This window comes from Metarhizium acridum, assembly GCF_019434415.1.
Source record: "Metarhizium acridum strain ARSEF 324 chromosome Unknown scaffold_1, whole genome shotgun sequence".
Lineage (NCBI taxonomy): Eukaryota > Fungi > Ascomycota > Sordariomycetes > Hypocreales > Clavicipitaceae > Metarhizium > Metarhizium acridum.
This window is the reverse complement of record NW_027094015.1, coordinates 6130194-6144488: the sequence shown is the minus strand read 5'-3', so window position 1 is coordinate 6144488 and position 14295 is coordinate 6130194. Positions and strand designations below refer to the sequence as shown.

At 50.4% G+C, this 14295-nt stretch overlaps 6 protein-coding genes across 6 annotated transcripts; 3 read left to right on the top strand and 3 right to left on the bottom strand.

The window, feature by feature from the left end:
- Positions 1-215: 215 nt before the first annotated feature.
- SVF1_1 (putative cell survival pathways protein) lies at positions 216-1671 on the bottom strand (the record flags this gene model as incomplete). The annotated part of the gene is made up of 4 exons (XM_007815213.2): positions 216-311; positions 381-1182; positions 1306-1521; positions 1649-1671. The coding sequence occupies 4 exons, from the start codon at positions 1669-1671 to the stop codon at positions 216-218; spliced, it is 1137 nt and encodes a 378-aa protein (XP_007813404.2).
- Positions 1672-2919: 1248 nt separating this feature from the next.
- J3458_001911 (uncharacterized protein) lies at positions 2920-3450 on the top strand (the record flags this gene model as incomplete). Its single annotated transcript, XM_066116991.1, has 2 exons — positions 2920-3071; positions 3261-3450. 2 exons carry the CDS (start codon positions 2920-2922, stop codon positions 3448-3450), a joined length of 342 nt encoding a protein of 113 aa, XP_065978879.1.
- Positions 3451-3821: 371 nt separating this feature from the next.
- On the top strand, positions 3822-4991 carry J3458_001910 (uncharacterized protein; the record flags this gene model as incomplete). The annotated part of the gene is made up of 2 exons (XM_007815214.2): positions 3822-4046; positions 4119-4991. 2 exons carry the CDS (start codon positions 3822-3824, stop codon positions 4989-4991), a joined length of 1098 nt encoding a protein of 365 aa, XP_007813405.1.
- Positions 4992-6322: 1331 nt separating this feature from the next.
- On the top strand, positions 6323-7050 carry J3458_001909 (uncharacterized protein; the record flags this gene model as incomplete). Its single annotated transcript, XM_066116990.1, has 5 exons — positions 6323-6504; positions 6563-6597; positions 6667-6682; positions 6736-6823; positions 6874-7050. The coding sequence occupies 5 exons, from the start codon at positions 6323-6325 to the stop codon at positions 7048-7050; spliced, it is 498 nt and encodes a 165-aa protein (XP_065978878.1).
- A 542-nt stretch (positions 7051-7592) lies between these two features.
- Positions 7593-9158, bottom strand: J3458_001908 (uncharacterized protein; the record flags this gene model as incomplete). The annotated part of the gene is made up of 2 exons (XM_066116989.1): positions 7593-8491; positions 9059-9158. The coding sequence occupies 2 exons, from the start codon at positions 9156-9158 to the stop codon at positions 7593-7595; spliced, it is 999 nt and encodes a 332-aa protein (XP_065978877.1).
- A 230-nt stretch (positions 9159-9388) lies between these two features.
- Positions 9389-9809, bottom strand: J3458_001907 (uncharacterized protein; the record flags this gene model as incomplete). The annotated part of the gene is made up of 2 exons (XM_066116988.1): positions 9389-9654; positions 9728-9809. The coding sequence occupies 2 exons, from the start codon at positions 9807-9809 to the stop codon at positions 9389-9391; spliced, it is 348 nt and encodes a 115-aa protein (XP_065978876.1).
- Positions 9810-14295: the final 4486 nt, after the last annotated feature.

Here is a 14295-nt window from a genome sequence, read left to right as displayed (position 1 = left end):
CAAGCGTTTCTCCGGTATGCTAGGAACAAGAAGGGATATATCAAAGGGAGTGACCAATGCCGTCTCCAACGCCTCTTCTCTCATTTATTAGAATGTATTTACCCAACACGATGATGCATGCAGTCGTTTCTTCCGTCTCTTCGAAGCGCAAACAATTAAACCTTATTGTTGTCAATTTCCTTCCCCGCCAATTGGGTGGTTGGTCTCAGTTGAGTTTATTCGGTGATAAACGTAGCTTCCATGAATAGCTGGCCCTCTTCGGTGATTTCTTCGTCTCCAATCTTGAGCTTGAGGGTCATCTTTGGCGCATACTACAACTTGTGAGTGAGCCGATATGACTACGTTACATCGGAAAGGGTTAAAAGAAGAGACATCCTTACCTGATAAATGTATGGCTTGGTTCCCGCCGCCGCGGCCACAATCGTTTTGACAAAGCCAGGTACCTCAGCCATGACGTCCACGCGGTCCGTCCGTTCTCCGAGGGGCCCTTCCAGGACAGCACTGACGGGCTTGGCGTCCGTCTTGTTGCCTGTCCATTCAAACTTGACAGAACTGGGCTCGGGCCACTCATTCTCCGAATCGTTCTTGACGTCGGTATGGATGGCCTCGTGGCCGGGGCCCGCGGTGATGATCTGACCATCCTTGACAATACCTCCAACATTGACCAATGTTGACCCGTAAGAAGGCGGGGTGGTGAACTCCATCATGATGGCCGAGTAGTTGGGACCCTGGAAGTTGGCAAAGTTCCATTTGCCGGCGGCGTGGTGCGGCTTCATGCCCTGCAGAGCGAACGAGTACATGGCCCGGCCCTTGAAGTCGATGGGGCCATCGGGGGTGGTGATGGTGCCCTCGGCAGCACAGCGAGGCCAGAAAGCGTGGCGCATGGTTCCCCAGGGGTTCTCGAGGTCGGTGCCGTACTTTGTCGTCCCGCTCTTGCCGGCCTTGAAACCAGGAGCAGTCCTGGTGATCTTGAGGTTAACGATTGACCTCTGGTCGTTCATGCTCTTGATCGTGTATTCGTTTCCATCTTCAGAGAGCTCGAGCGCGCAGTCGTCGGCGTAGCAAGAGGTCTTGTCCTCGTTGAATTCGAAGTTGTTCAGAGGGGTTGAGCACCATAGGTGGGGTTTGGAAGGGTCTTTGGAGAAGATCTTGGAGTTGAACTGACAAGTAGTCCGCATACCACTGAACTCAGAGCGCGGCGCGTTAGCACGCCAGAATGGGAAAAAGAAGAAAGAAAGAGAGAGGGGGACGGAGGGAACATGGTATGTGGTGACTGAATATTTACTCAGGACCGGGTAGACTTACGCAACGTTGCTGTAGATGACCTGTACAAGACCGATGTGGCCCTCATCCGACACCAGGTAGAAGCTCTGGGTCTCGACACAGGTCGACTCCATGGCCACCCACTTCAAGTCATCGCGGGTTAGTTCGGTAAAGGGAGTCTCCTTGGCTTCTTCAGCCACGGACCTGATCGCCGAAGCGCCGTAGATGGGCTCCTGAGTGCCGGCGACGTTGGCCAACCTAAGATGGAACAACGACAACGACCGATGGTTAGCTGGGTGACTTGCGATGCACAGTGGCGGGGAACAGCGGGCGACGCCAGAGATGAAGCAAAGTGGCATGACGGATAGCAAAGAGCCTGACATACTGTTTTTTTGCCCAATTGAACATTCTAAAACTGGGCTGCCTGCCGTGGAGGAGGAAGAGTGAGAAGATGAGGGATTTAGGATGAAAAAAATCCAAGTGGAATACCCGTGTGAGGAATCTGATGATGCACGAGGTAGGAGGTGGACGAGAGGGTGGGACTGGAGACTAATAAAACTACGATGTCGTTGAGCATTGGAGCACTGGAGCACTGGAACACAGGGTTCGCTTCACCGCTGCATGTGCCATCGGAGGGCACCTGGGGAGCCAAATTGATTGACGCCAGGCGGGGTGCTGGCACCAATGTCTGGTTGACATGGAAGCGGCAGTCTTAAGAGCATCACACGGCGCCAAGAGCCGGATCATAATGAAGAGTGGGGCTGCCGCTCTCGATGGCCGATTTCGATTGTGCTGTAACTGCTGTTGCTGCACAGGGGCCGCACCAGACAACATTGGCGCATCGAAATGGAGACGAAGCTGCTGGTTGATAGGCTCAGTCCTGCAAGCTGACATCAAAAGGGCCAGACACTGTCTCACGTGCCTTCATGTCATGGCAGTTGGTCCAGGTGTCCACATGCACATGCGTGTATGTCAGCTACTACTAGCCGCAGGCGGAAAGAGTTGCTGAAATTTGGTGCCCAGATATCAAATTAACCGTCCTAGCCTGGTGGTGCCTAACAAAGGGGGGAGCATCGGCGCTACCTTAGTGCTGCGAGTTCAACGTTTACAGGGGCCTGCCACTGTAACTGCGTAAAGCTCCTAGGCACACTCACTGATCATCTGGACCTGAATACCCACGCCGCTGTTTCGTGTTTGCTTCCATGTCTTCTTGTTCGTGTTGTCAAAATCCAATTTTCAACGACTCTCGACGCCCTCATTTGAGCCGCGCAGTGATTTCCTGTTTCCCTCTTCCAAGCGCCTCTGAACTTCCCGCATCGTCTTTGCCAAAGGTGCTGCTTCCCACGGCCATTCAACCTTCATTCGCCCTTAAAGAAAAAGTTTACTACTGTATCGCGCCGCCGAGTCGAACCGAGCCTCGTCTCTTCACCGAGCTCACAGCCCAATCTCGCCCAATTTCATATCCCGAAACGTTCTTCTTGCGCGTGCTGAACGTTCGCTTGTTGGCGCATTTCTCGTCGGATCCCAGTCAATACCGCCGTCAGGAGACGCGAGCGCGCCATCCTGGCCCGCCTACGCCCTCGATCTGTCTCGATCGAGGATTTCGTCTCTCGAAAATAGTCACAACTGACGAAACACATCATAACATCAATTATCATGATGGAGGAGCCATCGACACTGCCACAAACGAGCGAGCCTATCTCGCGACCCAGTTCGACCTCGACTTCGGTGTCCGCAAATTTGCAACAGCTCCCTGCCATCTCTGCTCTCGCGGTAAGCAACGCTGCGCAGAGTCCGCCGCAACTTAGGTATGGGACCCCTTTTTAGACGTCATCAGAGAAGAGAAACGAAATGGCATGTGTCAAGGCATATCCTCCAGTTTGAGCCGCCCCTCGCAGGAGGCGTTGTATACTGGCTCAGAAGTCTAGAATTGCCTGCTCTCGTTATCGAGCATGCCGCATGAATATTCAGAAACCCTCGCTAATACTTTTATCTAGAGCCACCGCAGCACCGCAGAATCCAACTTACACTGGTGCCACACCGCCGGCTGCAACTAATGGCAATGGCAATGGCAATGGCAATTTGGTGAGTTTGCTGGTCCCACGATCCTTTAATACACCAATCGCAAACACCGGCCCCCCCAATAAGCCTGAGAGAAGCGACATGCCTATTTTGGATGTCTCCTAGACTGTGTATGGAGCTCCGAGAGGATCTCGTTGCTTGATTGTCGATAAGCAGATGGCAAATACCTCCGGTCCGCACCATGAAAATCCCAGCATGGAGCCAGTATTATGGAGCCGCGACTTTTGACTTTTGTTTTCCTTTATCGCTGGAGATGAGAGTGGGTCACGTGCGGCATTGTAGGTAATCCCGGACTGCCACTTCGGCCGCTTTCGCAAAACGTGGCTTGCTTATCGCGCCTTATCAGTCGGGCGCATGCGGGAGACCAAAAGTTTTTTTCCTCTGCATCGTCACCTTATCGATCACGATAGATACCTATTTATCGCCCTGGAATACCCCAAACCACCCACGCAACTCCCCAGCGCACCACCGGCACCATGATGGCCACTAACACTTCACCTACGCAGCCAACCTGCCAAAATTGCACAACGTCGACAACTCCATTGTGGCGTCGCGATGAATATGGCTCCGTGCTCTGTAATGCCTGCGGTCTCTTCCTCAAGTTGCATGGCCGCCCGCGGCCCATCTCATTGAAGACCGACGTTATCAAGAGCCGTAATCGCGTCAAGACGATGCGACCCGATCTTGCAGCCAAGAAAAAGGTATTTCCCTCTCTTGCGCATTCAACACTGTGCCTGAACAACTTCTAACCCTTTCTTTTTCTTTTTTTTTAGGCCCAACAACAGCAGGCTCAGAACTTTGGTCTTGGCGCCGATGTGAGTGGTGCCGCCCTATCGGCGCAGAATGCCGCTGCCGCAGCTCAAGCTATTCGTCGGACGTCGCAAAAGTCGAACGGGAATGAGGGATCCGACTCTCCCATCTCTCGCACCGGCACACCTTCCATGTACAACCAGGGACTGCCCTCATTCATGGTTGATGACCCCTATCAAGGGGGCAGCTTCAACGGGTCCTCCGAGAACGGCGATCGAGATGCGCCGCAAACTCATGAACAGCTGATTGCTCACAACTCTAGTCTCAAGACCAGAGTTAGCGAGCTTGAGGTCATCAATGAGCTGTTCAGGGGCCGGCTGAGCCAACTCGAGCAACAAGAAGCAGCCGCCCGGCACGGCCAAGAAGTTGCTGGTGTTGAACAGACGCAACTTAGAACGCAGCTGGATGCAAGCCAGGAGACTGTTACCCAACTGCAGGCCCAGCTCGAAGATAGCCACCGCCGAGAGAATAATTTGAAACGGCGCTTGGACGAGCTCGAGCTGGAGCTGAAGGCAGTCAAGGATGCCCTCGGTGGTGACGTAGAGCGCCCGAACAAGAAGCCCCGTATTGGTGACGATGCACCTGCAGCAGTTCCTACGCCGATGGCAGAGGAAGAACAGCCAGAGCCACAAGCCGAACCCCAAATAGAGCAACCTGAATATCACAGGGAAGAGCAACCTGAAGGGCCAATTCTCGTAGAAGAGACAATGGCAGAAGCTTCAGCAGTGGAAGAGCCGGCTGCCGAGGAGACTATCAACGAGGCCGTCGAAGAGACCAATGAAACGATTGACGAAGCCGCTATCGAAGATGCGGTGCCTGCAGCCTCAGCGTCCTAACAAGAACAGCGTCATGCTCATGATAATGACTTTCCCCCCTTGAACTTGATCGCGACGAGTCATCCACGAAGGCCGTGTTCCCCCCTTTTTTTGGGCCTCTTGCGTGGCTCTTGCGTATTGCTGACCTATACGACATATACAATAATAATTTGGCATACGACAAGGCGAGCTTATCGGCCCTGGTTGTACGCAACAGTATGGACAGTTGTGGATAACACGACTGTTTTGTATTATTTATTAATGCACGTCATGTCTTTTTTCTTTTCTTTTCTTTTTTTTTGGCTGTTTATTGATCGCCTGGCAAGGCTCATGTGGATGGAATTACAAACCAAAATGGCGCGGGGAAACTGGGAATAAAAAAGCAAATGAATTGATACCATTAGATACCTTCGGACGAGGGCCTTGTTCCTGCCGTGTTAGCGCAGCCGCCAGCGACAGGGCAGTCTAGAAGACGTGGAGTTGTTGGCGTATAGGGTCTCAAAGGGTATCGACTAGAGCGGATCGCATAAAAGTGCTACGAATTCAAATCTTGAGTGGTGGATGCTTGAGCCGACTTGTGTGGGAATCACTTGCTGTAACTGAGCTCGCAGCCATGTCAAACCAACACATCTTTGTCACAACGTACATTTCTCAATCGGCACTTAGGAAAAAGATAAAGGAACGGTTGGAAGATGAAATCAGCCGTATGTAAAATGAGGTGTCGTCGGGTCGTTGGCCCAAGTTGCACTCACTACACATTGACGGACCAGTTTAATGCCCTCGGGTGTGTCAAGGCTGCAAGTTCGTACCGGTAGGGATTTTCATCCAATTAAAGCCGGATCTTAAAGGGTACTTAATTCCACACTTGACTATATTATACTGAAAGTCCCAGTAATTATTTAGGTCATGTAAAGCTATATTAAACACATTACAGCCTTGACGAGATTAAGGAGTTATTACTACAGAGTGACAACTAAGGTCACTTGAGGTACCCAGCCGTAGTCGATTAACGTGGGTCCAGTGACCACCACGGGGATGTGCCTGACAGTTTGTTTACCTCAGCCGCCTGGTGTGGGTCTGCATCTCAGATCGTTTTCACTTTCAACTCACCATCACGATCACATGACGCGACAGCAGTGATGTGAAAGTTGAAAAACAGTCGTTGCCTTCTCAAACCCTTCTCCAGCAGCTTTATCTCGTCTTCTCTACAGCTTCGAAAACCCCCGCGCCACTTGAATCCTGCAAAATATCACCCAGTCGCGCCGCGCCCGCCCTCGCCCATCCCACCTCGAGCCTCTTTGCATCACCACCTCGCCTCACTGATAAATCCAGTAATCCCAAATCCACCCGCCATGCCTCCCACCATCGCCGCGCGCGGTGGCCCCGCCTCTTCCCGTACACGCAGTCTGGTCACGCCTCGCTCCTCGGGCGCAAGCACCCTCTCCAGCTCCAGAGGCCTGGGCATGGGCAGGGGCAAGGGCAATGGAATCGCAGGCAAGACCCCCTTTGTCGGCAGAGGCAAAGCCGTTAGACAGTATGCCGTGCATCTTCTCCCCCCCCCTTCTTCACGCACCCGATACTAACCTGCCCAGCCGCAAGGTCTTGCGTGACACGATCAACGGGATCAGTGCGTTCCCCGCCCCCTTTTCTCCAGAAAATGCAAGAAAAAAAGAAGGAAAAAAGCTGACTGCCGTAGCAAAACCCGCCATACGGTACTTGTGACACGCTCCGCGTCGTGAATGGAGCGGTGAACTAACGAGTGTAGACGGCTTGCTCGTAGGGGCGGCGTGAAGCGCATCTCGGCGGATATTTACGATGAATGCCGCAAGGCGCTAAGGCTGAAACTAGAGCAGGTACGTGCCCTTTCTTTACCCGTTTTTACACGTGTCACTGACGGGTGTAGATTCTGCGCATATGCGCAGTATATGTTGAACACAGAAATGCAAAAACGGTTACTGTCGACGATGCAAGTCCCCTCTTCCCTTCCGAGGGAGGAATACGATTTGTGCGTGCCGAATTGCTAATAATTGTAGGTGATTTTCGCCCTGAGACAAATTGGCAGACCAATCTACGGATTTGACATGATGGATCGACGAAAGTGACATTTTTTTTTCTTTTTTACAAAAAAATCTTTTGTCGCGACAAGTGGCTGGTTTTGGAGCGTTAAGCATGTTGGATTGGAATCCATATACCTCACTTTGATGGCCATGTCAGGACACCAGGGTCTAGCGGACTGGGCGGATATTTGAACAGGCTTAAGAGGAACTTTGCTATAATTGGCTTGTTGGCATTACCTTTTTTTTTTTTACGGAAGGATATATTGGCTTGACTTGTGGGCATATATTTGCCGAGGATTCTTGAGGATGGTAGCTTCCTTGTTTGCACTATCTGCTGTTATTTGTGGAGGGTATGGTGAGTACTTGGCAGGCTTGCGCACACTGGCATTGTTAAGTATATTGGCCAGCTGTTTATGAAGCAAAACATATCATGAATTAACGAGAGTTATTTAAAAGCTCGGGTATCAAGGAATGACAAAAAGTAACCGCCATGCTCGAAGGAGGAAAAAAAATGCCAAACAGAATTACACACACACAAACCATTCTATTAGAGAGCAAAAGATCATCACCACTTCTTCTTCTTGCCCAGATCCCACTCGGCCACAGCACCCTCCAGGGCCACGGCGGCACGAACCTCGTCCTTTCGAAAGGCCTTATTAAACATGGCCGGCAGCAACATGGTGCTATTGGCATGCTCCAGCGCAAATCCAACCTGCGCGTCCTTTCCACACCTGTCTCTAGCCAAACGGACCGCCTCATGGAGCAACTTCTTGCCGACCCCCTGGCCGCGGTACTCGGGTTTCGTGGTCCACGCGCGGATGACGCCCTTGCCACCTCGCAGACTCGAACTGCGGCTGCGGCTCTTGCGCTTAAGATTCGTGGCGGGCGCCCGCTTCGGCTCGAGCCGCAAAACGACGGCGCCAACCAGGTCCTCTCCAATTTTTGCGCCAAGAATAATGTCGTCTTCGCCGCCAAAGTCGGCGCGCAGCCAGTCCTCACTGCCCATCCTTTCCGCGAGCGCGTCGTAGCCGCTTGTGAGGAAGCGAATGGCGGCCACGTAGATGATTGAGATGCCGCTGACGAGCATGAGGGCTCGACTTAAGTCCCTGTTTGGTGCGTAGACGAATTGATATATGGCCATGTGGGCGGCTGCGACGGCCGCGAGGCAGAGCGGGTGCGAGACGACGGCTTTGGAGGCGCGGTGGCGCATTTCGGAGACGGAGTCGGCTACGAGGCGGAGGCCGTCGAGCTTGTCATTTTGGGATTTCAAGGCATCGAGGGACAGGGGCGGGATGTCGTCGATGGGCGCGAGAGGCGGTTCGTTGGAAGCAGCGAGAGGAGATGGCGACGGCGGCTGGAGCGGAGGCGGTTGGGGAGAAAAGGGTTCCAGATACGGCGTGTTGTAGTTGGAGGAGAGGGCTGACGGGGACAGGGCGAGGTTTGCTCGCAGAAAGGTGAAGAATGCTATGGAGGTTGGATTAGCGAGTGCAGGCATGAGATTAAGCTACCGCTCATGCGGCGGAGGTGTGGTGGTATTCCGTGGCCGTCCATGCCTGTCTGTCTGTGTGTGCCAACGGCGGCATGGATGCATGCGACAGCGATGTGACAGGTGGGCGCGACGGCAGCGGCATCAAACAGAATGTTTTGTTTCGTCAATGCATGAATACGAGATGCAAAACGAAAAAACTGGGCTTCTCGAGGCACCACGGGGTGGTCGTGAGACAACAGCGGCTGGTTTCAAGTCGAGTCGAGATGCCCACACGATGCGAGGTTGACATGTGGGCAGCTCCGGTGCAGCTCCCCAAACAGCCAAAACAAGCTCCAGACCGCCTCGGGGCCCGCAGGGCATCCACCTCGAGTTCGACGTGTCAAGTCGAGCTGTGTCACCAACGGCACGCAGCAGGATGGGCAATGTTGGCCGCCGTTGCAGGTCGTGGGGGAAAAAAGAGGAGACGACGAGAGTTGGATGCTCGATATAAAATGAAGAGAAAAATAAAAATAAAAAAAGAAAGGAACGAAGGCCCGGCTTACCTGCACTACTGCGCAGCCCCGGCACGACGCCGACACGCGTGGCAACCGATGCCGGGCCGCAGTTGCTCAGATCCAGCTCTCGCACGTAGCCACGCTCCATGGCCTCGACGGTTCCGGAGGCTTAACGGGTGCAATCGGAGGAAGACAAAAAAACAAAAAAACAAAAAAAAATATATATATATATATAAGAGGGCCAACCGGTAGTCGACGGCGGATCAGAATCCCGCCAACAGTCTGCTTGCACACGCAAGCTCCGTACAAGAAAATAAGAGTCTATTCCGTAGCGGTGGAGAGCAACACACGCCTGTTGGGCTGCACTCCCCGGACCCTTCATGAGAGGGAAGCAGAGAAATAAAAGAAGCCAAGAAAAAAAGCCAAAAGAAGAGGGAATATGAAGAGAATGGGGGGAAAGAGTAGACAAAAGGGCAGAAAAGGAACCAAAGGGTTAAAAACAAAAGTGACGAATTCCAAACATGGAGCCGCAACGCACGGCGTTGTTTGGCTGGCGCCACCCCCGGGTCTCACTCGACGTTTGACTCGGCCTTTTGCATGGTTCTTCTCGTCTTTGGTTCTATCTTTTTTTTTTTTTTTGTTCCCTTGTGTCTCAACCTCTCATGTCAGTGGCCAGCCCAGCGCACTTTAACCTGGGGGAATCAAATCTCCACACACCTTGATACACGTATGCTTCAATTGGATGGATGCACTTGCAACCCTCGGTACCGGCACGCTGGGTCTTTCTGGTGGTCGTCATCTAATGCATACATACATACGCGGCCCCCGTCCAGAAATGGTTCACGGTCCTCTCGGGCAACAGTGGCCAGCGAAAGCCACGTCGATGGTCTGAGGCGGGCGGCACCGCGGGCGGCACGCGGAGGGGGAGGGAACTGCGTGTCGTCTCGCGTGATTGACGGCCCAAGTGACGGCGTGAGCCACGGAGTGAATCCGCAAGCCGATAGGGTGACGATGCATGCAGATAACGGATCAATGGATGACGAGGCAAAAGACTCCAAACGGCCATCGGTTCGTGATTGGCGAATTTTGCCTTTCTCCTTGTTCTCTTTGTCCGTGCATGAATCAAGACAAGGGCCTTTATTTTGTCTCTCCTGTCTGGTTGCATCTCCTCGTCCCTCATCTTTTGTCTGTCCGCCCTGGCCAACCTGCGTCAGTCTGCAAAAACCAAAAAAAAGGGCGGGTTCACATGATGAACCGTTGAGCAGCGGGCCATGGCAAAGCCACCTGCTCCATACCGCGCTATCATGGGTGCCGTGCCCATCACGACGATCACGCCGTCAAATGGCAGCGGGCTTTCACTAGCAGATGTGTGAATCTGCGTCAAAAGGGCAGCCCCTCGTTTCCCCCCCTTCCTTGTCGCTCCCTTGCTCCTGCCTTGCCCTGGCCTGGCCTGTATCACCGCTGGCTCCTTGAACGATGGAAGAGGTCATGTATTGCACAATACAGGAACCAGATAAGCACATCTTGTATCCTTGTTGAGAGCCACCACCACCATTTCGACCCGCGTTGAAGAGCATTTTCGGGTCCAATCAGCCGGCTGCCCGGCGCTGCTGGCCTTGTCAAGACGATTCAAGAACCACCCGTCGCCGCGCCAAGCGATGCACATGCAGGGTTGAAGAAGGACGTGCAGTAGTCGAGACAAGGCCGTCAACGCTGATAACACAGCTGCCATCCATTTGCCAGGTTTAAAAACCATGAGACGCTATTACCGAGTGGCCCAAGATGCTTGCCTGCTACTCGTGCAGCGTGTGGTCTAGATGCCTCTGGTCTATTATGCCTTTTGCAACCCCCAACCACCCTGATCGTCTAATGGTTAGTCAACCACCTGGTTATGAAGGAGGGGAAAGAGAGAAGAGAGAGTTTTTTCCTGGCAAGCCTGCATTGTGAGCTGACCACGCAACACATGGATCTGCTTCACTTCATCTACAGGGTAGGTGTACAAGATGGCCGGAGACGGACGGAGACGGGGCCACATACCGTCAACTGGTGCTCCTCCGCTCGAACCTGTGGTTAACTGGTAATACCGGTAGCATTAGATTTTTTCTAGAGTGGTCCTTCCAACTATCCACTCTATTAATTACCCCTTTCCCATACAACTCGCAGGGTCCAATAGCGATTTTTAATTATTTTTTTGTCATTTTTTTTCAAAAAAAGAAGAATGATGACAATGCAACGCTGCATCACGATAGCTGGCCGAGGCCCCTGTTCGTGCCGGCGCTGTTGAGAAATTCGTGTATTAATTCAATTCCTTCATCATTCGATTGAGGGGTATCGCGACCAGGAAACTATACTTGATGAAAATATACCTCCGGACTACGTCCACGACTTCCTCGGCCTCTCTTAAGAACCCGCGGATCCATCATCACCACTTCGGCCACAAGCACCAAACGCCAGCGTCGTTGTGCACTTGCAACCGGCCCGCCATCGCAAGCACTACCGTGGCGGCAAAATTGTCGTCCAAGTCACCGGCTGGTTCTTCATCGCCCTCCCCTAATAGCTCTTGTGAATCGTCTTTCGCCAAGGTCTTGTTCTATTTCAGTGTCAACAAGTGAGGCGTCATTAGCCCTCGTTATAACGTGCGACTGTAGATGCGGAGAAATGGCTTGTTCGACTGCTGCCTGCCCGCCAGTAATTCTCCTCGCAGGCGTCGAAATCATGGGTATTTGGTAATCATTAAGGGTGCTTGATGGCAATTGTGTTTTTCAGCAATAGGTGTAGAACCGATCAACTGCTAGAGAGATGCGGGTGACTTGCAAAAGGTTGGCAATGTTCACATAAGTTGACATTAAAGACACTGGGCAGCTAGGACCATTCGTACCTACCTAGGTAGTATGTCAACATTGGGTATTATAGTCGGATCATTTGTGCTATTGACCCGCCAAACCAGACCCGTTGGGCCCCCCACACACGTCAACGGTACAGGCTAGTTGACAGCACCGCGTCCCCACTTACCGTCGACCCCGCTCCCTACGACGCGTCCGAGTCTCGGAGAATGCGCGTTGGGTTAGCAGGCGCGTCGCCCTTGAAACGCATCTAACAGCCTCCTCCGCAAGATGGCACCCACACGTACCCAACTGACCCAGCCGAAAAGTAGGCAAACCACGCCGTCCTCACATTTCAAGGCATCTGGATCCATTACACGGCCTGCCGCTCCCGCCAAGGGAAGAGACTCACCCGTTGCGACAGACGTTCTGCTGGCCATCCAGCCTCATCACTTCAAGAACATTTGCTCGGGTCAAAAGAACCACGAATATAGAAAGTACCGGCTTAGAGATGGTGTGGAGCGGCTGTGGTTTTACGAGATCCGTGGAACAGAGCAGAACAAAGGGTCCCAGGCAATAACGTGTGTATTTTCACCATGACATTCCCCCTTCCCCCCCCTGTTCTGTGCTTTTGACTAATGCCTTGTCTATTTTTTTTCATCGTCATATCGCGACCATTCCTGCAACAGTCCGCCGTCAACCAGGCTGAGTGCCTACTGAACCCTTTGGCATTGGCAATTCCGATTTCAATGAGGGCAAGAAGGATTCCAAGTACGGATACCCCATACTCGAACTCTATGAGCTTGTGAGGTCCATTGTCCTTCATGAGCTGACGAGCGAATGGGGGACCGGAGCCCCAATGGGGTGGTCATATGTGAAGAAAGGCATGTGGCTAGATCGATGGGGACTGGAGCATGACCGAAATGACAAGGTAAAGCAGATCCTTGGGCTGGGATCGGGCTTGGTTGACACGGTAAAGTAGGGCCGACCCTCTACAGTACGGTCATTCGCGTAGATGTGAAGGAACTTCCCATTTCCCAGTAGCAAAGAGGTGCTCTACGTCCTACCTAGCAGGTAGCACCGCAGATTATTGCATGACAAAAAACTATAATCCGCTTACCCTAGCCTTGACTAACTTATATCCCAAGGCTAACTAATCCCTAAGCCACCAACCCTAACCCTCTTCCAGTGCAGCTTTCTATCAGCCAAGGTGCCGCACGAGAGTGAAGAGGACCCGAATATCGCCGGCCTACCCGGCACGACTTGATTAGTGCTCTTGGTATATTTGGATCGAGTATTAAAGAGCTATGGCCAGAGCTCTTACGAATATAGTAAATACAAGTGTATTATGTATTGTATTTTATATTATATTGTATTTTCGTGTATTATATTTAAATACAATACATTACATTTAAAAAATACCTATAAATGTATTTTAAGTGAAAAAGACCCTTATATTTTTAACTTGGATTTATAAGACTAATTATAAGGCTTATAAGTAATATTTTTATATAGTTAAGAAGAGCTAAATTTACTCTTTAAAATAGTCTACTTTTTATTATTATAAGTTATTATATTAAATAGTTATAAGCAATTAAAAACTCGCTCTACTTTACTTACTTTTTATTTTAAGATATAACTTTAAAGCTTAATATCTCGCTTAATATTCACATTTTAAGGTTAATTTTTAAAGATCTAAAATCACGTGATTTTTAGCTTTATTTTAATATATAATATGCTTATATAAGCATTTATTTATAATATTAAATATTTTATAGCCTTATAATACATTTATAGGTATTCTTATCTTGTAATGTATTATAATATATTATAATATAATACAATATAATATAGTATAGTAAAAACTACAAAAAATACAATACATTTAAAGGTCTGGCTATGGCAGATACGTGATTTAGCAGATGCCGCAGGGACTGGTTAGGGTTTGCAGACCTTAATTACACGCAGGACGATTCGGGGCAGACATTGTGCAGCTGCGCGTGTAAGATTGTAAGAGGGACTGGAAGTTAGGTAGCTAAAGTAGGGGTAGCTATATTGTAATAACTAAAGCTTATCCTACTTTCTAGTTATACGAGATACAAGGGTATAGTCCTAGAGCTCTTATTTCACGTGACGTTATTAATCGTATTATAAGTAAGTAAGATTTCTTAATTATCTTATAATTATTCCCCTTTACTTTAACTAGGCGCTAAACGGCCTTAATACTCGCTTATTAGTTATTTAATAGTATATTATTAATTAACATATAAATAATTTAAACGTTTAATTAAGGGTTAGTTATATTATTATATAATTAGTCGTATATATAAATTAATGTAATCTCTTTATACTTTTATTAATTATTTCTTCTTTAAATATTATTACTTATCTTATTCTTTTTTACGTTACTTATTTAATCCCCTTTTTTTATCTAAGAAACCTTATTTTATTAAGCTAATCGCT